Source organism: Eumetopias jubatus, unplaced genomic scaffold (genome assembly GCF_037043125.1).
Source record: "Eumetopias jubatus isolate StellerSeaLion01/CBP00866 unplaced genomic scaffold, mEumJub1_p1.0 scaffold_5, whole genome shotgun sequence".
NCBI classification, from domain to species: Eukaryota; Metazoa; Chordata; class Mammalia; order Carnivora; family Otariidae; genus Eumetopias; species Eumetopias jubatus.
This window is the reverse complement of record NW_028274811.1, coordinates 121,876,145-121,901,677: the sequence shown is the minus strand read 5'-3', so window position 1 is coordinate 121,901,677 and position 25,533 is coordinate 121,876,145. Positions and strand designations below refer to the sequence as shown.

The 25,533-nt window shown below is 41.8% G+C and overlaps 1 protein-coding gene across 3 annotated transcripts in view; it reads left to right on the top strand.

Moving 5' to 3' along the window:
- Nucleotides 1-25,213, top strand: part of C7 (complement C7) — a 57,275-nt gene extending 32,062 nt beyond the window's left edge. For all 3 annotated transcript variants that reach the window (XM_028097990.2, XM_028097989.2, XM_028097988.2), the window contains 9 exons: nt 851-1,017; nt 3,374-3,602; nt 5,686-5,857; nt 8,067-8,154; nt 10,775-10,907; nt 14,443-14,634; nt 19,033-19,123; nt 22,305-22,489; nt 23,948-25,213. In XM_028097990.2, coding sequence (XP_027953791.1) covers nt 851-1,017; nt 3,374-3,602; nt 5,686-5,857; nt 8,067-8,154; nt 10,775-10,907; nt 14,443-14,634; nt 19,033-19,123; nt 22,305-22,489; nt 23,948-24,129 — 1,439 coding nt within the window. In that variant the 3' untranslated portion in view covers nt 24,130-25,213. The remainder of the gene's footprint in view (nt 1-850; nt 1,018-3,373; nt 3,603-5,685; nt 5,858-8,066; nt 8,155-10,774; nt 10,908-14,442; nt 14,635-19,032; nt 19,124-22,304; nt 22,490-23,947) is intronic.
- Nucleotides 25,214-25,533: the final 320 nt, after the last annotated feature.

Below are 25,533 nucleotides of genomic sequence, written 5' to 3'. Positions count from 1 at the left end.
GAGCCCGATGCGGGACTCGATCCCAGGACTCCAGGATCATGGCCTGAGCCGAAGGCAGTCGCTTAACCAACTGAGCCACCCAGGTGCCCCTAAGATTTTATTTTTTAAAAGATTTTATTTATTTATTTGAGAGAGAGAGAGAACGAGCATGTGTGTTCCTGTGCATGCACAAGCAGGGGGAGGGGCTGAGGGCGAGGGAGCCAGAGAATCCTGAGCCGACTTTGCGCTGAGCACAGAGCCTAATCCCGGGCTCGATCCCACAACGCTGAGATCATGACCTCAGCCGGAACCAAGAGTTGGACGCTCCACCGACTGAGCCACCCAGGTGTGCCTTCTTTTTTCTTTTAATAGACATTTTTTTAAAGAGTAGTTTTAGGTTTACAGCACAATTGAGCAAAAATGACAGAGAGTTTCCATATACTCCTGTCAGAAACTGAGGCCTCCCCACAATCAGCATTCCCCACCACAGTGGAATGTTTGTTCCAATTGATAAACCTACATTGACACATCATGATCACCCACGGTTCATAGTTTATGTTCAGGTTCAGCCTTGGTGTTGTACATTCTATGGGTGTGGACGGATGTCTAATGCTCTGTATCCACCATATAGGATCATACAGCGCATTTTCACTGCTCTAAAAATCCTCCGTGCTCCACCTATTTATTCCTCCCACCCACCACTGCTGACAATCACTGATCTTTTTACTGTCGCTATAGTTCTTCCTTTTCCCGAACGTCATAAAGTTGGATGGGTTGTGTTTTAGTGCTTGATAGACTTTTCACTTTTATATTCTCCTTTTTGTTTCATTTGTGAATCCTGACTTACTTGATTTGATTTCTCCTTGCGTAGGAACTCAGGGCAACGTGCTGCAAGGGGACCCATTTGTCAGGGGGGGAGGTTCAGGCTTCATATCTGGCCTCAGTTTCCTGGAGCTGGACAATCCTGCTGGAAACAAACAGCGATATTCTTCCTGGGCAGAATCTGTGACTGATCTTCCCGAAGTCATAAAACAAAAGGTATGTCCTGCTCTGTTGAAAGCAGCACAAAGCAGGCATGTTTCTTCGCACTGGGAAAATGAGATTAAATTAAGGTGGCTAAACAGAGACAGCTGTAATTAGCATTTTCTGTATCCCAATTATGTTTTGTATAGTGAAATGAATGCATACATAATAATAAACAGAAGCTTCATTATCTTCTATGTCCATAATTCAATTGTAAGGGTTAAATGTCTTGTAAATCCCAAGAGAAATTAATAACAAAATTTGCATATTAAGCTTTTGACCAAAATTTGATTATGTTTTCCTTGGTCTCTTATTCAGAAGAATTATAGATTCTTGCAAGAGGAAAGCATTTAGGTTTGTCTACTGTCCCATCAGATTACCTTTCTTCCTCTGGCCGTGACATACAGGCTCTTGGAGACGTGTACATTAAGAAAGAACAAATTTGTCTGGCCGAATTTTAGGATGTTTTATTGACACAGTCAGTTCTTTTATAATGCAACATATGTGCTTCTAAAAATCAGAGAACGAGGCAGAATTGCACAGTAAAGACCACCTGGCTTATGGGGAAAATGGGGTTAAGGACACCAAACTCAAAAACTTATCTGTGATAACTCATTAAAAAAACAGACAGACATTAGTAAAAACAATAGCATGGTTTTCTATGTGTTAAATTGTTAAGAAATGCATTTACTACATTAAGGTGGCACAATTCCTAGAAAAAGACTTGAAGGTTGCTGGGTGGTGGAAGGGTTGGAGCTTCTGAATGATTGTGAGGCGTTAGAAGGAGAGCTACCAGAGGACAGAGAGCTGTAGCCCCAGATGTAGATGGGTGAAGGTTAGTACAGGCAGTGACCCTGATGATGTCTGAAGTGTGTATTTGTATGAGTGTGTTTTGTGCAATCCTATCTTGGGTTGTGTCCACTTTTCTGAATTCACCTGGTTTTTCTTATGGATGAAATTGTACATAAGAACACACAAAATTTGCAATACGATCATAGTGTTCCCTAATACATCTGTCTCAATGCAACAAACTCACATTTTCAAAACAAATGCTGTAGCAGAACTGATTCTCTGATCTGTTCTCTATCATGGGAATCAAGCAACATCCCAGATGAAACTTGGATACATTTTACAAACCCCCAAATCACAATAGCTCCTTGAGCACCCTCCTAACACCACATGCACCCACTTGCCTCAGAATAAGGCTGAAGGGAGGAGGGTAGTTTTCCCAGCAGGTCTTATCCTAAAGTGCCACCATCGATATTCACAATGACCTATTTTCAATACCAGAGCCCCATAACAAATCTTAAAAAATTCGAAATTGTTGATTGGGGAGAAACAGACATTCCTTCTTATTCTCACCTCTGCTCTTCTCCACATCAGACTGTAACTCTCATAGGTAGCTGGGCTAACTCACTATGGGTGTATGTCCGTGCAGTCTGTTCTTTCATAATGCGGTGTGAGAGAGCTTGGGCAGAGATGGAGGGAGATGTGGCTGAGTTTTTGAGTTATCTTCATCCTTGCAGTGATGTGCTGCCGTCAGCTCAGACGGACCTTCACAAGAGCCAGTGGTGCCTATATCTTCCCAAGTCCACGGTCATTGGCATTCCAGTGGCAACCCGAGATTGGCCATGGGGAGAGTTCTTATACTGCAGAAACTGGCAAATGCTACAAATCAGAGCATTTTTGTTCTTAGGAAAGCAGATTGTTAAAGCTTAACCAGCACATCTAGGGTCTCCAAGTTGCTTTTCATTAGATGTATTCAACACAGAACAATAATGTCTGTTTTATTTTTATTATTTATATTTTATTTTGGGGGGGCAGCAAAACAAGGTTTACTGAGTGAGAGTAAAGCTTATTGAATGATAGAGTGCAAAGCTCCCAAAGAGGGAGGGGGCCCGAGAGGGTTGCCCTGTCTATCTGGGAGCTTTGCACTCTATTTTAAACTTCTTCAGGGAAAAATAGTCACGGTCTCCATTAAGAGACATGTTAAGTCTCTTAGAGTCAGGGTATTTAATTGTAAATTTATTTGCGCTTGCTTCTTCACTGTAATTTAAGTGTATTTCCTTTTCTTCTGTCCTCTGCAAGGGTGGAAATGTACTGCCTTCAAAATAATCTTTCAATAACTAGAAAATGGATGTCCTGTTGGTTTTGAAAAATTTTATGCAAAATACTTCTTCCTTATTCATTCCAATTTTTCATTTTGCCTTGCAAAGACAGTGAATTGCTTTCTTTTTATTTGAACAAGAAACAATTGGAATTAACATGAGTGGCTTTTCATTTTATTTTAACGGGAATTGATCCTAAATGCCAGAAGAAAATTTTCTTGCCTAAAACCCTGACTACGACCATGATGTCTTTATCTGTATAGCTGACGCCCTTGTATGAGCTGGTAAAGGAAGTACCCTGTGCCTCCGTGAAAAGACTATACCTGAAGCGAGCTCTTGAGGAATATCTGGATGAATTTGACCCCTGCCATTGCCGACCTTGTCAAAATGGTGGCATTGCCACCGTTAAGGGGACCCAATGTCAGTGCCACTGCAAACCGTATACATTTGGTGTGGCTTGTGAGCAAGGAGTCCTCGTAGGGAATGAAGCAGGTCAGTGTGCTGAATTGTTGCTGGTTATGCTGGACACAGTGAAAAGGGAATCACTCTGTCTGGCCATTGACATTGTGCTTCTTTGTGTATGGACATTTTAATTTAGTGTCTCCCTTCCTATTCCATTTCAGGGTTCAAGCTACTGGGTCAAGGCCTTCTGTTGTCTCTGTTTTCCTGTCTTTTTTTTTTTTTTTAAGATTTATTTATTTATTTGAGAGAGAGAGTGTGCACACAAGGAGGGGGAGGGGCGGGAGAGGAAGTGAGAGAAAAATCTCAAGCCAGACTCCCTGCTGAGCATGGAGCCCGAGGGACGCAGGTCTCGATCTTACGACCATGTGATCATGACCTGAGCTGAAATTAAGAGTTGGACACTCAAACGACTGAGCCACCCAGGAGCCCTTCTGTTTTCCTGTCTTAATTAACAGACCCACCATGCCCACCATTCTTCATTCTCCATTGGAATGGATTAATGCCTAAAACACCTCTGTCCTTCCATAGTCATCTCATTAAAGTTTTGTCATAACATAGGTCTGTGGAGCTGGTGTATGCATAGCTTAACCTTTCTGATGGTAAGCTCTTTGAAATATCTCTTTTTATTTTGTATTGTGTTCCATCAATCAATTATTCACAAATACTTTTGAACATCTGCTGAATGTGTCCAACTGAATGGTTGGTACTTTAAGTACTTTAGTATAGAACTATGTGAGGTTGACTTTATGAGTAGACAATGTATAAGACAATTTTGTATTTATTTATATGTCTCCCTCCTTTAGCAAGCTCATTTCTTAAGGTCAGAACGATGATTGCTTTTTTTTATCCCAGAGCCCAACAGGGCTTGATTCACAGGAGTCACTTAATAAATGTTTGATGAATGAATGACTACATGACTAAACTATGGTTGCTTATAGACAAGCATCAAGAAGGCATCCTTGCCTCCAATTCTCTTCCCAAGTGGTCTGTCTGGTCAATTGAAATTCCACCCCTTTGATTTCATTTCTTTGTGGCTTGGATTTCCTGTTATTTGAGAAAATGGACGCTCCCCCTGCTGGTAAGGGTTGGGGTAACAGTCATAATATATCAAGCTATTATTACTCCCTGTTAATATGCTCAGGGGACTACTTTATTAACTCAATTTCTAATTATGGAAGAAAGCATAAGGAAGCTCATGGGAAAATATTATAAAATTAGTTTAGTTTTGGTGTGTGTGATACTGAGGAGTGGGTCACACAGTAGAAATAGCTAAGGAGCGGTAAACATAGCTGTCTATCATCAGGAAGTAAAGCTTCGGCGGCAGGGTTTCTGAGATCAGTTTCTAACTAGGAAAGCCAAGTTTTTAGACTATAGTGCAAGTTCTCTCTTGCCTCCCCCAAGGAATATTATGGGGGAAGTTGTAAAAGCACTGTTATGGTGAATCGGCCCTGAGTTGGAAGGTGGCCAGCCTGGGCTGAGCAAGTGCCTGTGGACTGAAAGATGTGGACAGGAGGCAGATGCATTTCTCCTGCTTAGGCACTTCCTCATTTAATAGTGGCAGCTCCGCGGTCGGGAGTAGGGAATACTCAGTAGATTATGCTCTCATGCCCCATCACTGCTTTTACAATAGAAAGGTTCACAATAGGAACGGCTGTAAGGAGAGGAGCCTGGACTCCGGGGCAAGGCCATGTTGCTGTCTGGACGTGGCTCCTGGCAGCCCTTAGGGCACTGGGCATGACGTTTAACCACCTTGTCTTAGATTCCACACCTATCAACTGAGAATGGTCACAGACCTCCTGCCCATCTCGATTCATTCTGGAGAGAAGGAGATGAATGGTAGGATGTCTGTAAAAGTGCTCTGAAACAGTTGCAAAATAATAAACAAATTTAAGATATTATTGCAAGAAGCTTGTTAACGCAGCCTTAACCTGGACAAATCTAGTCGGGGTGCAGAGACATTCTGGTCATTGTAGAAGACCTCCTGAACCGAGGGAAGGGAGTGGGTGCCCAGACCGTCCCCTCCCCCAGGAACCGCCTGAGCGGGAAGCTCAGCACTAAACTCTGAAATCTTCCTCTCCGAGGCTTTCTGAACCACCCCTCTCTTATCTTACAGGAGGAGTGGATGGGGGCTGGAGTTGTTGGTCCTCTTGGGGCCCCTGTGTTCAAGGGAAGAAAACAAGGAGACGAGAATGCAATAACCCACCGCCCAGTGAGGGTGGGCGATCCTGTATTGGAGAACCGTCCGAAAGCAGCCCATGCGAGCACGAGGAGCTGGAGCATTTGCGGTAATGGCGGCCGGACGTCCTGGCAATTGCATAGAACGCAGTGCCCTCGGCAGTAAGCGTGGGATACGCGATTGCCGCTATTCAAAGATTTAGAAGTTAAATGGCAATTTTTATCAGTGACTACTTTGCCCTTAGCAGTGGGGTCACTTGACGGAGGGAGACGTGTAGCCAACTAGCACTTGTGTGTTTCAAGTTTTCCTGACACAGATGTTACAGAAGGCTGGGTAACTGGGAGGCCATCTGGCCAAGGGAATCCGAGCAGCTTTGGCATCAAGGAGATCCGCCACCTACTTGCTGGGTAACCTTGGGCAAGTTACTTGCCACACCTCTAAAATTAGTATAATCATAGAAGGTAAAACAATGGTAGGATGTTGTCAGAATTAAATGAGATTCAGCACAGAAAGTGATCAGTATAGTTCCTGGCACATAGAAGCATTCATTAATAGTTGTATTACTTTTCAGATATACCAATCCTATTCATTCATTCATTCATTCATTCATTCATTCATTTATTCAGGAGTAAGCATAAAGCCAGAGGCTTGAGATGGCTAATATCTAGACTGATTAGCCCAGCTGTCTGACACCAACTTCTCATTTGCCAGGACTTTGCAAAAGCTATCTCAAAATGCTTAGCTGATGAATTATACCCATTGGTCAGAATTCTTCAGGCCATTCCTTACTGTTTTACACTGTCTTTATGAACCTCTTTTGATCAGGGATTGGCAAAACATTATAGTAAGATAATTCGAAGGTCATGTGAGTTGAAGAAAGCTATAAGATAGTTGGGTATCTGGTAGAAACATAGGGAGGTGGGATGCCTTTTTCCTAGGTGTTTGGTGCTTCATAATCCAACAATAATGAATATCTCATGACCAGGAGGCTGGTGAGCATATGGATTTATGGTAGGAGGAGAAGATGAGGGTCTCCATTGGAGAACGCCTCTGCCAGAGTGGCCATATTTCCCCTGCCTCTAGACAGAAAGCTGGAGGGAAAGGAGCATCCTAAGGAAGGCATTGAAGGAATTCTCGCTCGTGGTGCTCAGAGGGGAAATCTCCTCCTGTTCAGTACAAAGAGGAGAATTACAACCAAGATTTCACATTTCTGAGTTTCCTCAGAATATGGCAAGCGTATAAGGAACTCAGCTGGGGAGGAGGCAACACTCAGAGGCCATTTGTCATGTTTTCCCTCAGAGTTCAAATCTCTGGGGTGGGGGTAGTACTGGTGGAATGCTGGCTTTAGAGGTACGACTGAAAACTGTTGTTTAATGTTGGATATCACTGTGACTATTATTAGGAGTTTTGTCTAGAGATGGCCTTATGGGAGGTAGAAAGAGCATGACTTTAGTAGCCTAACTGACTACAGTGTGAATGCAGTCTTGATATTTATTACTTTATAACCTTGGACAAGTCACTCAAACTTTCTGAGCCATTGTTTTTTTCACATACCTCCTAGGCCTACAGTGAATGTGAGCAGAGATAATGTGCATTTGTATAGCGACTGTGCATAATAAACGCTCGGTCAAAGCTAGTTACTATTTTTGTGTTACCTCTCTTGCAGGATCAGTGTTATTGCCTTATTTATTTATTTATTTTTAAATGATGGTGTAGTTCAGTTGGCTTTTTTTTTTTAAGATTTTATCCACTTATTTATTTGAAAGAGAGAGAGAGAGAGAGACAGCGAGAGAGGGAACACAAACAGGGGGAGTGGGAGAGGGAGAAGCAGGCTTCCTGCCGAGCAGGGAGCCTGATGCGGGGCTCGATCCCAGGACCCCGGGATCATGACCTGAGCTGAAGGCAAACACCCAACGACTAAGCCACCTACGCGCCCCTTGCCTTATTTTGAATACAGAATTAATTCTGTGTTAAAGGCATTTCAGAACCAGACAGCAGGAGAAAAAGTAGGTCTGAGACGTGACCTCTAGAAATCACATAAAGTAGGTGTGTTGTCCAGTAACTTCTATTTTCTTCTCTTTCTTTTTGTTCTTCATACTATTGACTTACTAGCTATTTTTTGGAAGCTTGAGTTTATGTTTGAGTTTTCTAGTACAGGATATGATCAGATATTGATTCTGAGAATGGCAATCACATCAATGTATTTATGTGAATGGAGTCCCTTCAGATGTAAATGAAAAGCTCACTGTGCTGCAAAATATTTATTATTCTGTGGAAATCCATCACATTAATTATGTTTTGTTTCCTTTTCCTTTCAGATTGCTCGAACCACATTGTTTTCCTTTGTCTTTGGCTCCAAAAGAATTCTGTCCATCACCTCCTGCCTTGAAAGATGGATTTGTTCAAGTTGGTTATGGAAGATATATTATTTTCCTTTACATATATACCCTTTGCTCCAAGTTCTCTCTCTCTACTGATGTCATAATCTATTTCCTTTTTCCATGATGAAACAGTTTTAAAAATAGTTTATATGTGCATTTTAGTTTTAGTGGTGAGGATTTTAGTTTGTGACTTTTCTTCTTTGGCCCAAGGTGATTAGAATTCTGCAGAAGGCAGTATATCTTCTGTGGTAAGGTAAATCAATACTGCTGCCAATGAAATTAGAAATGTAATCATGCCAGAGGGCTGCTGAACATTTTCATTTTGAACACTAAAATAGGAATCCATAAGCATGTTCTTCAACAAAGAGAACTTTATTCTTGCCACTGGAAAATGTCTTTAAATTTTTTTCATAAATATGAGGTTTGGGATGAAAAGTGGGTTTATTCCAGAAGCTGGTAAGACATTTTGCCAGTGTTGGTGAGATATGGGTCATTATACTTTGAGCAAATTTTCTCGTTCAGGAAGGAACACAAGTCATCTGCCACTTGTCGTTCTAGGGAATTTTTTTTGGCTTTTGGGCCGTATTAATTCATGTTCTTCTCACTGCTTGTTATGATGAGGCTTTGGCCCCAAGCAGTGAAGTGTCTTTCTGGCTCACATAAGACATACTGTCCATCAGGACCCTCTCAGTGCTGCCAGTCTTGCTTTCTCCACAAAGGATTTGCCTTTCAAATTCCAGGCCCTTAAACATATGCTCACTGACATTTCGCTGAAGTTTTCCCAAATGTAGGTAATGGAAATGGAAGAGGTGTGTGTGTGTGTGTGTGTGTGTGTGTGTGTGTGTGTGGAGAGAGAGACAGGGGAATGAACCCAGCCTCTCTAACACTCCTATGTCCCAATACAGTTACCACACTCCATAAAATTCCTGAAGGAAACATAGGCTTGGAGAACAAGGCCAAGCAAATTTGTGTGGTTCAGCAAATCGTGAACTGTTGTCCCAGACTCCAGTGCATGTGTGTCCTGTAAGGAGCCAGGGGTTCCGAACACTGCCCCACAGATGGGCTGCATCACCCAGGGAACTTAACAATAGAGATTGCTGCTTGTCCCTTATCTTCCATTTTTTTCTCAGTCTGTATATTTAGGGTAGAGCCTGAGAGTTGTGGTTTTTTTTTTTATTTAAGTTTTTACTTATTTATCTGAGAGAGAGAGTGAGAGGGCATGAGTTGGGGGGAGGGTGCACAGGGACAGGGAGAATCAGACTCCCCACTGAGCAGGGAGCTTGATGTAATGGGGGCTCCATCCCAGGACCCTGAGATGATGACATGAGCTGAAGTCAGTCACTTAACCAACTGAGCCACCCAGGTCCCCCCCCCCCCCTTTTAATTGCTACTAGTTGTTCTGATACAGAGTTAAGTTTGGGCACTGTTGAGTTCAACTTCCCCATATAGCAGTCCCCTTTGCAAGGCAAAGGAAGGCCTAGAGACTAGCACCATAACAAGTCAAGTGTCCTTCCCCATTTTCTTCAAACCTCAGTATTAACTTGGGCCCTCTGTTTCCTACCAACTCCCACGATGGAGCCAGCCCGGGCCAGGACTGACTGAAGAGAAAAAGGCACCATGGGATTTTGTTCTAATGCCTGGAGCAGAATAGGTCCAGCTCCCAACCCTCCCCTTGGGGTCATTCCTAAAAGATGAGGAAAGGAACTAAGAGAAACCCCAGAAGAGCATGATCACATCCTTAGGTCTTAGACTTCAAATTCTTCCTTGCTTCACTATGAAAGCTTACCTCCTGGGATCACCGGCCAACACCCAGCAGCACTTCCCAGACAGGGTAGGGGTTGGAGGGTGGAATGGGAGAAGATCAGCATTCTGCTTCCTCTGAATGTCATCAGTGAGAAACTTAAACTTTCATGCACATGCTGATAGGATCTGAATATTTCTGTTCCTACTGGCTTTTATTAGGCAGTATTGCTATAAAGAGCCCATAACATCTTGGTGTGAAGAATTGACTGACAAGTACCTTTCCAAAATCTGAAAACAAACTGTCTTTTCCTGAAAGATGAGGGAAGAAAGTGACTTGGGCAGTGTCCACTAAAGTAATTTTAGTAAAATGCTCACAACTGTGCTTGGTATCTTGGGGACAATCGATAAATTATAGTAGAGTAGCGTTAATGGCTTTATTTCAATTAATGGTAGTACAAGTGTTGTTGATTAGGACCGTACAGGGAAAAAAAATTTTTTTTTAAATTTTATTATGTTATGTTAGTCACCATACAATACATCATTAGTTTCTGATGTAGTGATCCATGATCCATTGTTTTTGTATAACACCCAGTGCTCCATGCAGTACATGCCCTCCTCAATACCCATCACCGGGCTAACCAATCCCCCCTCCCCCTCCCCTCTAGAACCCTCAGTTTGTTTCTCAGAGTCCACAGTCTCTCATGGTTTGTCTCCCCCTCCGATTCCCCCCCCCCCGGGAAAAATGTTTTTATAGACAATTTTCTAAATTAATTATTTGAACTTAGTTTGCCTGATGATTAAAAGAAGGCATGATTTATAGGCCAAATATATCTAAAGAAACATTCTGTTAATGCACAATAGACATACTTTTTTCTGTCTGTCTCTCTTTTATTTCTGTTTAGGATGAAGGTGCGATGTTTCCTGTTGGGAAAAACGTAGTATATACTTGCGATGAAGGATACTCTCTTATTGGAGACCCTGTAGCCAGATGTGGAGACGATTTACAGTGGCTTGTTGGGGAAATGCATTGTCAGAGTGAGTGGCCTTGGTTGTAGTGTACAACTTAAGATGAGAGAATCATGGGGAAGAGAATGAATCAAGATGAATCACTGCTCACTGTGTGGCCCATGTCTTGACCTCCCTTTCCTGAGAGGCTCATATGATCCTGTCCAAATTTCAGTTGTGTCTTGAAAAAGCCCTCAGCACTCTCTAGCTGATAGTGCACCTGTTAAGGGAGGCACATTTTACTGGAATTTTAAAGTTTCTGGTGCAAATTAGAATAGGTCAGGGAGCTCAGGTCTGGTGCAGACCTTCAGAATATCCTCTATAATTCAATTTCTAGGGATGTACCATCATCAGTGTACTTCTTCAAATGCTTTGGGTCCTATTCTGTTCAGATGTAGGCACCTGAGTACGTGCTTCTGCTAACCAAGCTAATGCTCCTGTTGGCCTTCCATCTCATTTGTACTGAGCTGTAAGTTGGTTCAGTGGATGGATAGAGCTGTAGAGACATATTTTTCCTCTATCAGTTGGTCTATGTGATGTGAAAAAGTCCTAGTGTACACATGTACATTTTTTTCTCTTGGGTATACATCTCTTAGTGAAATTTTGAATCATAGGGTGTATATACATTTAGACTTAGTAGATGCTACCAGTTTTCCAAATGGTCGTACCAACGTACATCCCTACCAGAATCTGAGAAGCCAAGATAGCTCTGTATCCTCACCAACACTTGACGTCATCATTCTTTTAAAAATTTTCGCTGTACTGGTGAGTGTGTAACAATATTTTATTTTTTAATTTGTATTTTTTTCTGGTGACTATGATGTCACGCCTGTTTTCATGTTTATTGGCCATTTGCATAGCCTCTTTGATGAAGTGACTGTTCAACTTTTGGCCCCTATTTTCTGTTTGTCTTCTTCTTTTTGATCCGTAGAACCTCTTCTTTTCCTCTTTGTCTTTGTCTCTGTCTGTCTCTCACTCCTGGAGTCCTTGAGCAGAAATTACTGAAATAGAATATAAACATTTCCTACCTCGGAGTGATAAAGCCAAAAGTTAGTTCTTCAAAATGTTTAATAAGATGCTTGTGCTTGAAGACCTTTTTTCCTTTATTGTGAATCTACTGATAAGAAATGGTCCCAGTCTTTGTTCATCTTAAAATGTCTTTATTTTATCTTTGTTTTTGAAGGATATTTTTATTGGGTAAGGAGTTCTAGGTTAGCAGTTATTTTACTTAAGGCCTTTAAAGATTTTATTCCTTGCCTTTTGACTTCACTATTTTCTAGTGAGACATTTACTCTGAGTCTTATTGTTTCTGGTTTGAAAATCTTATGTCCAGCTACTTTTGAGAATTTCCTTTTCTCCCCAGTGCTTGTGTCTCAGAAGCACCTCCACTGTGATGTGCCCAGATGTGATTTTCTTTGTCTTTACCCTGGTGGATATTCGAAGCACTTCTTGAATCTGGCTTCACTGTCTTTTGTCAATTTTAGGAACTTCTTGACTATTGTGTCCTCCTTGACTCTGTCCCATTCTTGCTCATTTCTCCTTGTGAGACACAAATGATGTATTTTTCAGACTGTATATATTACCTACATTCTTTTCTTTGCTTTACATCATTTCTCCCCTCTCTTTCTTTCATTCTAAATGATTTTTTTTTAGATTTTATTTTTTATTTATTTGAGAGATAGCGGGTGAGAAAGAGAGAGCACACGCAGGGGGAGAGGCAGAGGGAGAGGGAGAAGCAGGCTCCCCGCTGAGCAGGGAGCCCGACATGGGGCTCCATCCCGGGACCCTGGGATCAGGACCTGAGCCGAAGGCAGGTACTTAACACTGAGCCACCCAGTCGCCCTCTCTGTTTCATTCTAAATACTTTCTATTGATCTACCTTCCAGTTTATTAAGTCTCTATACAGTTGTATATGATCCGCTTTTAAGAACTGTTGTGTTCTTAATTTCATTTTCCAATTCTAGATATTTAATTTGTCCCCACTTTTCTATACTTTCTTATTCTCTGTTGAAATTCTGCACCTTGTTATTTAATTTTTCCCAACATGTTAATCACAGTTATTTCAAGGTCCGTTGCTGTTAAGCCCAATATCTGGACCTGCTGTGGATCTGTTTCTATTGTCTTTTTTGGGGAGTCTATTTAATTCTTGTCCTTTTGAATGTTAGATTAGCTTTGATTAAATGCCAGACTTTATGTGTAAAAAAATAAAGGAATCATTTGAGGTTTTGGGTGATGTTCTTCTCTTCCTCTAGAAAAGATTTGATTTTGTTTCTGGCAAGCAGTGAGGCTGTTTTATGTCTTGTTTACCTTTGTTCCTAGGGTGTAGCCATTAAGGGATCCCAATAGAAAGTCTGGGATTTCTCCCTAGGTTCCTTCTTTTTGATGGGAGTAGACTCTAACTCTTGATCCCTTAGCCCTACAAAATTGTTTTTTTAAAGATTTTATTTATTTATTTGACAGAGAGAGACACAGCGAGAGAGGGAACACAAGTGGGGGGAGTGGGAGAGGGAGAAGCAGGCTACCTGCCAAGCAGGGAGCCCGATGAGGGGCTCGATCCCAGGATCCTGGGATCATGACCTGAGCCGAAGGCAGACGCTTAACGACTGAGCCATCCAGGCGCCCCAGCCCTATAAGATTGTTAAAAACTACCAGCTTTTCAGCCTCTGGGTTGCAGTTCCTCCTTAGTTTAGCAGTCTTTCAGCTTTTTTTTTTTTTTTTCAAATTACAGATACCTCAAGGAGAAAGGTACTTACCAAATGTTGTAGACTTGTATCTGTTACATCCCCAGCAGCACACAACATACTTGGCTAAATATAGGCACTCTGTAGATGCTGTTTTTGAATTAATGAATAAATGGAGTTTCTGATGGAAATGGTAAAGAAACAGAGCAGGATTTTGTAGAATATTGTCCAAAGTCCATTAGAGAGATTGCCAAGATTTTTTTTTAAATCATAAATTATGACTTGCGTCTCATAACTATGCAAGTTTCTCATTTTTCTCTTTTGCTGTTTTCTCAAGTAGAAGATTTGAGCTAATGAATGTAATCAAGTGAGAAAGACTAGAGATGGAAAACCAAAGACTATTTAATACTTGTATGGCTGTAAGGTTAAAGGTGGTTCTTTAAAACTTTCAGATAGTAAAAATATCTAATTGGATATATGTTAATGATATGCAGATGAATAGTGCTTTTGGGAAAATTCCGGTGGGACTTCACCAGACCCAAGAGATAAGTGGCAGCTGTGAAAATCGTGGTTTACACAGCAGCCTGGGCTTTAGGACTCTGTTTATAAGTCTGGTTCATTTTAAGTGGGCATGTTGCTTTGAGGGTAGGGGTGGAGGATGGGAACTGTTTTGGTCTTCAGTCTTTCATTGGTCAATTACATGCCAGGCACTATGGGACATGTCTTTCAGGGTATCCCAGGAGTGAACTTACCTCTTCCTCTTTGTCCTCTAATGTGAAAAAAGCAGAGCATGTGTATTAGCACTATTCAAAGCTATCATTTAAAAAAAAAAAGATGGCTTAGGAAAGCAATGACCCTTGTATTCTGTTTTCTTTTATCTTTAGAAATTGCCTGCATTCTACCTGCATTGATGGATGGCATACAGAGTCATCCCCACAAACAGTTTTATGGAGTTGGTGAGAAGGTGACCATTTCCTGTTCAGGTGGCATGTCCTTAGAAGGTCCTTCAGCATTTCTCTGTGGATCCAGCCTTAAGTGGAGTCCTGATATGAAGAGTGTTCAGTGTGTGCAAAAAGGTGAGTAGCTCATAGGTCTGTCCAAGGACACCTGCACTCAGGTGAGTGAGGGTCCTTGTGACAGTCCTTTATGGCACTGGATGGACATAACTGTGAGTCATTCCCTCCATCCCTGCCCCTCTACAAGGAGGTCAGTTTGTGGATTGGATAACAGACTTTTTTTTCACATGGCACAGATAGACTCATGGGATGCAAGGAACGGCAAGGAGAGCCCTGGTGATTCTGAAACTAACTTAAATCCTTCTTACCGAAGATTAGATAAGTTTTGGTGCCAAGAAAATAAAGGATTTTTAGAAAATAATTTCTGGTTTTCTCCAGATTTTTGGAATGCACTTTTATTAAGTACAGAGTTGAGTTGAAAATTTATTAAAAAAATCTATGTTTCACTCCTGGGCTTTCGGAGAGTTTATTAGCATTATTGAAATAGAAAATTTAGAAGCATTTACACTTAACACTGCAAAGCAGAAGTTATTGAAAGCAAAGTGTGGTGGTTTGTGAAGATGTTCTTAATAGTGGAAATCCAAAAATTCAGTATTCTGAACACCAAGCAAATTAAAATGGCCTTTTAAGAAGCTACGGTAAAAAGAGGTTTAGAAAGCCAAACCATTTCTTTTTAGAGGTATTTAAGGTAGGATGGATTTTTTTTTTAAAGATTTTATTTATTTATTTGAGAGAGAGAGAATGAGAGATAGAGAGCACGAGAGGGAAGAGGATCAGAGGGAGAAGCAGACTCCCTGCTCAGCAGGGAGCCCGATGTGGGACTCGATCCCAGGACTCCAGGATCATGACCTGAGCCGAAGGCAGTCGCTTAACCAACTGAGCCACCCAGACGCCCTGGATGGATTTGTTTTTAAAATCACATCCTGTTTCTTCTTTGTTTACATTTTTAAAAATAAATGGGAAACACATGGTTGTGACAATTAAGAAACAGGAAGGGAGGAAAATGCATTTACATTCCATTTTATATGGTATTCTTATTTTTCTGGTGAATGACTTTAATCCAATGCTAAAATTTGCCTTTTATGGTGAGGATGAAGTGCTAGAGTCTGTGAGTGATACCATCAGGTGAATTAGATGGTCACAACTAAAGAGAGGGCAGGCTGTACAGAATCCTCTGCATCTGACAGTGGACGTGGGCTGTGGTGTTAAATATAGACACTGATTATCATCAGGAGGCAGCAGGGCCAGCCAGGTGCCCGCCATGTTGGTGCCCACGTGCTCGTTAGCTGTCAGAGGTCCACAGCAGAGACAAGTGCTTTGTTTTCTACTGCACTGATGCATCAATATGAATTTATCAGGGACATTTGAAGTAATGGACCTGTACCAGGAATTCTAAAATTAAAGAGAACAATGTACACTTGCTGAGGTTGCTCTTTCATTCCAAAGGCGATATTACATACTTGTCTTTCTGAAATGTCTGCTCCAGTCATTTTGTAGCACAATTCAGTATGAATTTTCTCCTACGCAGTAGCAAATCCTATTAAAGTTTCAGTTAAGGATATTTTTCAGGCCTGCGTGTTTTTCGGAAGACATGATGAATAAGAATAGTAACTTCCCTTAAAGTAAGCCTATCACAAATAGAAAACTCCAGGTTTGTCAGCCTCCAAGGCTGATGTTTTAAAATGCCTGCTATCAGTAGTTAGTCTTTTTATTTTTATTGCAGTAAAACAGACATAACATTTACCATTTTAGCCATTTGTCAACGTACAGTTCAGTGCATTAAGTACATTCCCATTATTGTGCAACCATCATCAGCATCCATCTCCAGAGCTTTCTCATCTTCCCAAACTGGCACTCCATGCTCATTAAACACTAACCACTTATTTCTCCCTCCCTCCATCAATATGTAGTCTTGATGTAAAGATACATGAAGATAACCAAGCTATATGTTCTTAAATGCAAAGGTCTTTGGTCTAGCTAATTCTACCAGTGATTTTTCATAAAGAAATTATAATAACTTCTAGAAAACATTTAAAATCTAGAATTTCATTCTTATGAATGATTAGTAAATAAAGTTTTAAAAAATATTTTTTCTAGTTTTATTGAGAAATAATTGACATACATTGCTGTAGAAGTTCAAGGTGTACATTATGATGGTTTGATTTATATCTATTGTGGAATGATTACCACAGTAGGTCTAGTTGACATCCATCATCTTGCTAAATACAATAAAAAAAAAGAAAATTTCTCCTTGTGGTGAGAACTCGCAGGATCCACTCTCCCAACAACCTACCCGCATATCATAGAGCAGTTAACCATAGTCTTCATGTTGTACTTTACATCCCCAGTACCCATCTATCTTATAACTGGAATTTTGTACCCTTTGACCACCTTCTTTGCATTCCCCCTCTCCTCTCCCCTGCCTCTAGCAAATAAACTTCTAAGCGTAATACAGAACTCATTTATATGACGTTATCATTGAACTTAGTTTTGGTACATTTAAGATTAGACTTTCTCAACCCCAACACTATTGGAATTTTGGACCTGGTTATTCTTTGTTGTGGGAGCCTGACCTGTGCGTTGTAAGATATTTAGCAGCATCCTTGGTCTTTACCTACTAGATGCTTGTGGCACCTCCTCACCGCTGGTTATGATAACCAAAAATGTCTCTAGACATTGCCAAATTGCCACTGGTTGAGAAGCACTGATCTAGATAACACCATCTTTTTGTTGTTGTTGTTGTTGTTGTTGTTGTTCAGTGAGGGAGGGGCTGAGGGAGAGTGTGAGGGATGGAATCCGCTAAATGTGGTGGCCCAAGGTGGGGCTGGATCTCATGACTCTGAGATCATGACCTGATCCGAAATCAAGAGTTGGACACTTAACTGACTAAGCCACCCAGGCGCTCCCTGGAGAACACCAGCTTAAAAAACATTTTATTTTGGAATAATATTAGATTTCAGAAAAGTCACAAATACAGTTTTTGTATACCCTTTACCATGTTCTCATAATATTAACATCTCATATAACTTGACCTAATTTAGTGGGTTAATTAAGACATTTAATATTAGTGTAATACTATTGACTAAACTACAGATTTTATTTTTTCTACTATATCCATTTAATGATCTAGGATCCAATTCAGAATACTACATTGCATTTAGGGTAATAGTCTTTTAAAGGGAAGAGTTTAAAGAATGAGTACTCATTACAGATGTGGCTGGACATGGCAGGCTATGCTTTATTTACATTGCTGCCATTTTTTACAAGTTATGAATTGTTCATGAGATTTTACTGTCATGTCTAAAGCTCTTAAGTTTTCCAAAGTGAGGAAGTATTGCACAGTTTGTGCATCCATAAAAATATGCTCCTCAGATAAATTACCTTTATAGATATATCTAACATAGAACTAGTTTTATGATGAGAAAGTATATGCCACCGAATTCCATTGTCATGAAGTTGGCAGGAGGTGGAAAATAGGGTATTTTCGGCTACTCACCTTGTAATCAGGGATAGCTGAGGAGATGGCCGTCAAATTAAGCTCTTGTAAGCTGGACCAAGGTGTTTTCCTGTCAAAATTGGAATGATGGTTGACTTTGATCAGTTTGTAGAAAACACAAAGCAATGGAAAGGATTTTATTAAATGTAAATACCTCTAGATATTGACTCACTATTGAAGGGAAACCAATTAGACATTTACATGTGAGAGGTTATTATACATCTTGGGGTACCAGGGAGTTCTCCATGTATAGATCACATTATGTTGCTTTCTGTCCCACTATAGACAGAGTGGGTAAAATGCAGTCCAGACAACAGTTTATAAATTGCAATTTCTTAATGAAAGGAAGCCTTCTCCCCTGGCCTTGAGTTGAGACAAACATGGACTTAAATCCTGCCTTGGCCAATCTGTTAAACATGTGAACTAGCACCAGTTTCTTAGCTTTTCTGACCCTTTGTTTGTTTGTTTCTTTTTTTTTTTTTAAGATTTTTATTTATTTATTTGACACAGAGAGAGCACAAGCAGGGGGAGCAGCAGGAGGAGGGACAGGGAGAAGCAGGCTCCCCGCTGAGGAGGGAGCCCGATGTGGGGCTCGATCCCAGGACCCCGGAATTGTGCCCTGAACCGAAGGCAGACGCTTAACTGACTGAGCCACCCAGGTGCCCTTGACCCTTAGTGTCTTTAACTCTGAAGTGGGCGTCTGTTAAGGAGGATTAAATATCACAATAGTCAGTGCTCACACAACAGGAAATGCTCAAGAAATGGTAACAATGAAATTATTTGTAGGGTACTCCTAGGAATGCTCTGTCTTCTGTAAAATGCTTTACAGCTTTGTTTTTTGGCTGTACAAATTTGTAGCAGTTGAGAATATTACAGAACCTGGTTCAATAATTAAAATAACATCTTGTTTACCACAAAGCAGCTCTTCGAATGACTGCATCTCCTTTATCCTTTTCTTTCAGATGCCCCTTTGCCACCAGCAGTGCCCAAATGTCAGCGCTGGGAGAAACTGCAGAATTCAAGATGTGTTTGTAAAATGCCTTATGAATGTGGGTAAGCTCTGTTTTTGCTTTATTTTTATTTTATTATTTTTATATTTTATTTTTCTTTGTTTTATTTTATTCAAGATAAAAAAGTGTCAGTAGATGCTAGTCTCTCTGTTAGATCGAAGGTGCTGCTGACCAAGGGTTAAGGATCTTTGTTTGTGTTTTAGCCTGGCCCATCTACTGTCTGCTATTTGCCTGGGTCACCAGGGCTGGCAACCAGTGGCGTTAAGCAGTGTTCTATTCCGTCTAGAGAAAGGCTGAAGGACTCGGGCACTGCTTGTTTTATACATGAAATGGGGCAAAATGAAAACACTGTCACTCGAGGATTTAGAGCTTGAGGAAATTAGGGTTGAAATTCCCTTGAAATATAAACTCTTACACAGTGTTCCAACAGAGATACAAGTAGCTGCTTTTCCGATTCTCGAAATGGCTGTGTCTTGAGATGGGCATTATAAGAATGCCACCCAACTTGCAATCACTCTGCTGTAGGTGGATAGCTGAAGCAGGTACTAGATGTCTGGGTTATGGTCCTAGTGGGACACAGGTAGTCTGATTGCCTTAGGACAAGAGGAAGTTTCCTAGCGGGACTATTTATAGACATGTGGGCAGAGGGAAGGAAACTGCACGCCAGGGGGCAGTATTCCCTGACTGCTAACAGCCAGGGTGCATATCTGTGCCAGGGGCCTGAAGCAGTGACAAGAGGGGCTTTTATGCAAAGCTGGAGACAGAGAAGACTGTGCAGATGGCAGCCGAGGAAGAGCTGAGTCCCTCATTTTAGGAACCTCAGAGAACGCCTCCCCAACCCCCGCCTTGGAGTGAGCCACGGCACTAAACATCCCTCCAATCTCCTGCCATTGATCAAATGCACCTGAAGTTAGAGGATAAGGGAGTGGTTCACAGTGTCAGCCTTCCCAGCAGTGGGGCGGAGAATGGAGAGTGAATCTGGAGAGGCAAATGGGAGATATCTAGGCCCCCAGATTTATTGGTCATCTTTAAGTTTGAATCAAAACATACAATTACTGACCAATTACAGTTGACCCTTGAACAACATGGGGGTTGGAGTGCAGAGCCTTTCACACAGTCAAAAATCCACGTATAACTTTTGACGCCCCCACAACTTAACTACTGATAGCCTACTATTGGCTGGAAACCTTACCAATAACATAAATATTTTTTTAAAAAAGATTTTTATTTATTTATTTGAGAGAGAGAGAGGGTGAGAGAGCACAAGCAGGGGGAGTGGCAGGGAGAGGGAGAAGTAGACTCCCTGTTGGGTAGGGAGCCTGATATAGGACTCCATCCCAGGACCCTGGGATCATAACCTGAGCCGAAGGCAGGCGCCTGACCAACTGAGCCGCCCAGGCGTATATATTATATTCTTACAATAAAGTGATCTTTAGAGAAGAAAATACTATTGAGAAAATCATAAGGAAGAGAAAATACATTTATAGTACTGTCTGTATCAAAACAAATCTCTGTATAAGTGGACCCGCGGTGCAGTTCAAACCAGTGTTGCTGGAGGGTGAACTGTACTTGGCTTTCAATTATTATTGTCCCCGAAACACATATCTAACTCCTTGAACACCTACAGTGGGTAATGGTGATTGTGGCAGTATCTTATAAGAAGTAACTTCTTTTGAGAAAAATATAGCTAAACAGTGTAAATTGTAGTGGTCGTCCGCCCGGGGTGTTCTGACTGTGGTGTTATTTTTTTATGAATCATTGTTGACTTTGATTCACTTTCATCCTCTTTCCAACTTCTCTGATTCATTTACTTTATCTGTAGCCTGCTGTTTATAGACACAGTGTGAGCTTTCTATCAGATACTGATAACAAGGTGGCTTTACCAGGTCTCTGCCCTTTGAGCTGTTCTGAGTAGTTCGATTTAAAGCTTAAATAAGCAGATAAAAGAAAGATACAAGGATTTGTTTTTGTGATGTAAATAACTCCAAGTAAATTTAGCTCTTGGTACTGAAGAAAATATTAGAGCTAATTACATATAAAAATAAATATAAACTCCATCTACCATACAAAAATACTTTGATGTCTTAGGGTTCACTACAGTAATGCCTTCCTTGTCTATGAACATTCAGGAAGGTGTTTGTTTTTATTAGTGACCTTTCCAAAAAGCCGAATCTCACCATTTTAGCATGCATGCTTAAGAAAAAAAAAAAGTAATGTATTTTTATAGAAATATTTCTAAACTACGTTGTAAACATCAATACTTTAAAAAATCCCACCGAGGGTGCCTGGGTGGCTTAGATGGTTAAGCTTCTGCCTTTGGCTCAGGTCATGATCCCGGGTTCCTGGGATCGAGTCCCGCATTGGGCTCCCTGCTCAGCGGGGAGCCTGCTTCTCCCTCTGCCTCTCTCTCTCTCTCTCTCTCTGTTTCTCATGAATAAATAAATAAAATCTTTAAAAAAAATCCCATTGATTATGTTAACTTTGTTTTCGTTTTTTTTTGTTTTTGTTTTTGAGAGACAATGAAAGACTAAGGAACTGGTCCAGGTTAAAGGAGATTAAAGAGACATGGCAACTGAATGGAGTGTGTGATCCTTGGACTTTGGAGAGGGAAAAAGAGATGTAAAGGGCATTTGGGGAACAGTTGACAAATATTGTCTGTGAAATAGATAGTAGTATTGTATCAATATTAAAAATCCTGATTTTGATAACTATACTGTAAAAAAAAAAATCCCATTGAAAAATAAGATTTCATCTTCTCTTGAGGATTTGGTCATCAAGTGTTGGACAATGCCATTCGGGGCTGCTAGGCTGGGAGGACCTAATTTCTTCTGCAGTCAACAGTCCCACCAGACTACAGTCTTTGAGTGTGTGTGTGATCTTTGCTGGTTTTCTGCCTCCTTCCTGCTTGTCAACCCACCAGTGTCCTGAGCAGACCTTGCCTTCTCTTCTCATTCACTGTATCTGATCTGCTCTAGATGAAACTAGAGTAACATGAGATATCTAAGCTTGTAAAAATTGTGAGCAAATAGCAAAATATGTTCATTTTGAAGATCTGAGGAGAGTGAGCCCTCAAGCATGAAGGAAATTGGAGTTTCTGCTCCATCTTTTTGCTGTGGCTGGTAACATTGGAGGCCCTGAGCTCAGAGTCTCTCCTTTCATTTCTCATCCTCCATTCTGAAGACTGAAAATCCTCTAAATAATGTAATTTTAAAAATTTGTTTCAGATCCTCCTTGGATGTATGTGCTCGAGATGAGAGAAGCAAAAGGATACTGCCTCTGACAGTTTGCAAGATGCATGTTCTCCACTGTCAGGGTAGAAATTACACCCTTGCTGGGAGGGACAGTTGCGCTCTGCCTGTCCCCACCGAGAAAGCCTGTGGTGCCTGTCCACTCTGGGGAAAATGTGATGGTAAGGGGCATTTCATACTTGTAACCACAACAATGCGAAGGTAGTAGTACTGAGGTTTTTAAAACTGGGGGTTCTAGTTTAGCAGCAAATCCAAGCAGATCCCCGAGGATGTGAAAGTCTCAGACGGGTCTGAGAGTGAACTGTCCTTGCCCACAGCCTTCCCTGGGGAGCTGGGGAGGGGGGCAGGGGGATCGAGTCGAGTACCTAAGAGTACAAAAACCCATCCTCGATGGTTTGAATGTCCTCCCAAACCCTGGTGCTTCCCATTTCCCCTTCATGGTTTTTGCTCCTTGTATTATCCAGATTATGTATTCATTTTAAAAAATAGACTCACATAAAAATACCTATTTTTAAAAAAGGACATTTTCTCATCACTTTCTTAAAAGGAACTATCACATGCCATAAATATTAGGTAACTATAAAAATACATGTAAAGAAACAAAATAAGGTTGTAGAGTCTAGCCAGATGGGGCTGGCAGCTTGAGGGGTACTGCTTCTGTGGGAGAAAGGGAGTTTAGCAAGTGTTAGGGGAGTGTTAAAAGCCTGTCAGTGCCAAGGTGACACTTTCTCCTAGAAGTGATCAGAAGAATTTGAAGACGATAGAAAAAGGAGTTAGTTACTTTTTCAGCTTGTGGCTTGAGATTTGCCAGTGCGAAGTCCAAGTAGCACTGACGATGATCTTAAATAGCACCCTTGCATGGCCTTCCTCCCAGTTTCGCTACATTACTAAGGGGGAAAGCCTAGGTGGCCAGAGCCAAGTCACTGCCCTCACTTTCCCCATCTGTGGGAATTTGGGAGCTGGACTGTGTGATCTGTGAGATCTCTGCCAGCAACTCATGTCCTCCCCGTGGCCTGTATCAGTGGGGCCCTTTTCCTCTCACTCCTGGACAGTTCGTGGCCCAAGCCAGGATGTACTGAACCCCACCCACTGGGTCACATTAGGATTGGCAGTCACCAGTGGGCTGGCCGGCACCTGCAGCGCACACAGTGAATTCCTCCCCAACTCATTTCTGGCTTATTTTTACAGGCTATATGGCCTTTTGCGTTTTATGCCCTAGGTCTCAAAGCGAATTGAATTCTTTTCTTTGTCCTTGTTTGAGCCTTGCAGCGACTTGGTCTTTGCTGAGGTCTCCTTATCTGTCAGGGGTTGAGGGATTTATATTCAGTTTCTGGCTTCCCTAGACAGCACGGAGAGAGGACTGGGGAGCCCTTGACTTGGAGAGAGCTGGCCCACGTGGGTCCGGCCAATCGGCCTGGGCAGCCTCAAACCCTGCTTATTCTGAGGGCAGCAAAATGCCTCCCTTCCCGGTCCTACTGCTTTCCCAGGGGGGCTGGTTGCGTCCCCCGAGGCAGGCGCTTCTAGAGATCTCTGCAGAGCATCGTAATTTTGGAGGTTCTGTGCCTGGACTCTCCCCGCTCCACCACGTGCCATTAAGCCTCCGTCGTTTATGTTTCCAGCCCAGAGCGGTAGGTGTGTCTGCAGAGAAGCCTCGGAGTGCGAGGAAGGCGGCTTTCACGTCTGCGTGGAAGTGGACGGCGTGGAGCAGACGATGAGCGAGTGCGCGGCCGGCGCGCTCAGGTGCCGAGGGCAGGACGTCACTGTCACCAGCACATGGCCCTGCGCCCCGGGGACCTCGTAGGCTCCCGGGGACCTCGTAGGCTCCCGGGTCCCTGGGCGGAATCCCGCAGCCCGCTGTGGCTGAGTTCAAACACACGTAACTGAGACTCTGCCCGCGGGGCGGCACCTTCCTTCTCCTGGCTCTGCACCGTCTCTCCTCAACTCCCAGCCGCGGGCACCAGCACAGCGCCCCCCGCCCAGTTCTGCCGAACCCGAATCCAGATAATACTCCTTCTCTTCTTATGTAAAATGGCAGTCAGGATGAACAACGCACACGAACCTGTGCAAGAGCTGACTGTGTGTTCTTGGACGCATTGCTCACTTGTCTGGACCTTGACTTTCTAAATCTGAAAATTACAGGCTTAGACCAGAGAAACTCGAATCCTCCATTCAGCCCTAGGATTCTTTAACGTATGATTGACCCCACCCATGGGCCAGAACACACTGTACAGATGGATTAGGAAAAACAGTAAGATGAGAGAGGTTGGCTTCCCTCAGGGAACCTGAATGCTTAGGGGACCTTGCATGGAAAAAGACAGATACAATTATCCACCCCAAGCAGCCGTCTCAGGCTTCCCCCTGTGACTCCAGCACCACATGTAGGGATCCCTACATCTTATCAGGACCGGAACCCCCGAAATGTCAGAACCACTGTGTTACAGTCACTGGCACCTTCTGCCTTCTTGTCTGAGCACAAATACAAATCCCCTCTTCTCTCTGGGGTTTTCTCTAGGGTGTGTCAAGCTCAAGAACTGCAATTTGCCCCCTTTCCCCCATTTTCTTTTGTAGGAAGCATGAGTTCATGCCTGGGCTATTGAGAGGTTGTGTATTTGACAGCACAGTTTTCTTGCATATGAATACATGCTTGGATTTTTCAGGGGGCCATACAGGTTACATCAATTCGAGACATTGGCCTTCTATTTATTCCTTATTCATCTTTCTTCAAAACAAAAAAGCAGCTGTGGGAGATGAAATGAGTGGGCTTAAATGGAATTTAAAATATGCTTTCATATACAAATAATATATGTGTACTTTTCTGGTACTGATAAATACATTTCAACAAAAGCTTAGTTAAAATGACAGTGATTAAAATCTCATTAAAGATACTATTCTTTGGAATTTTTTTCAACTGTATTATGTTTAATTTTAAAGAATCTTTCCACGAAGAATGGCTAATGTGTTCTTTTTAAATATATTTTTACTTTTCAAATTACTTTACTGAGGTATGATTGACGTGTAAAAAGCTATACAAATTTAATGTATACAACTCCGATGAGTTTGGGGATAAGTATGCATCAATCAAGACCATAAACATATCTATCACCTCCTAAAGTTTTCCCCCACCTCTCTTATCATTGTTGTTGTTATTTATTTATTTTATGGTAAGAACACAACATGAGATCTTCCTTCTTAGAAAAAAATTTTA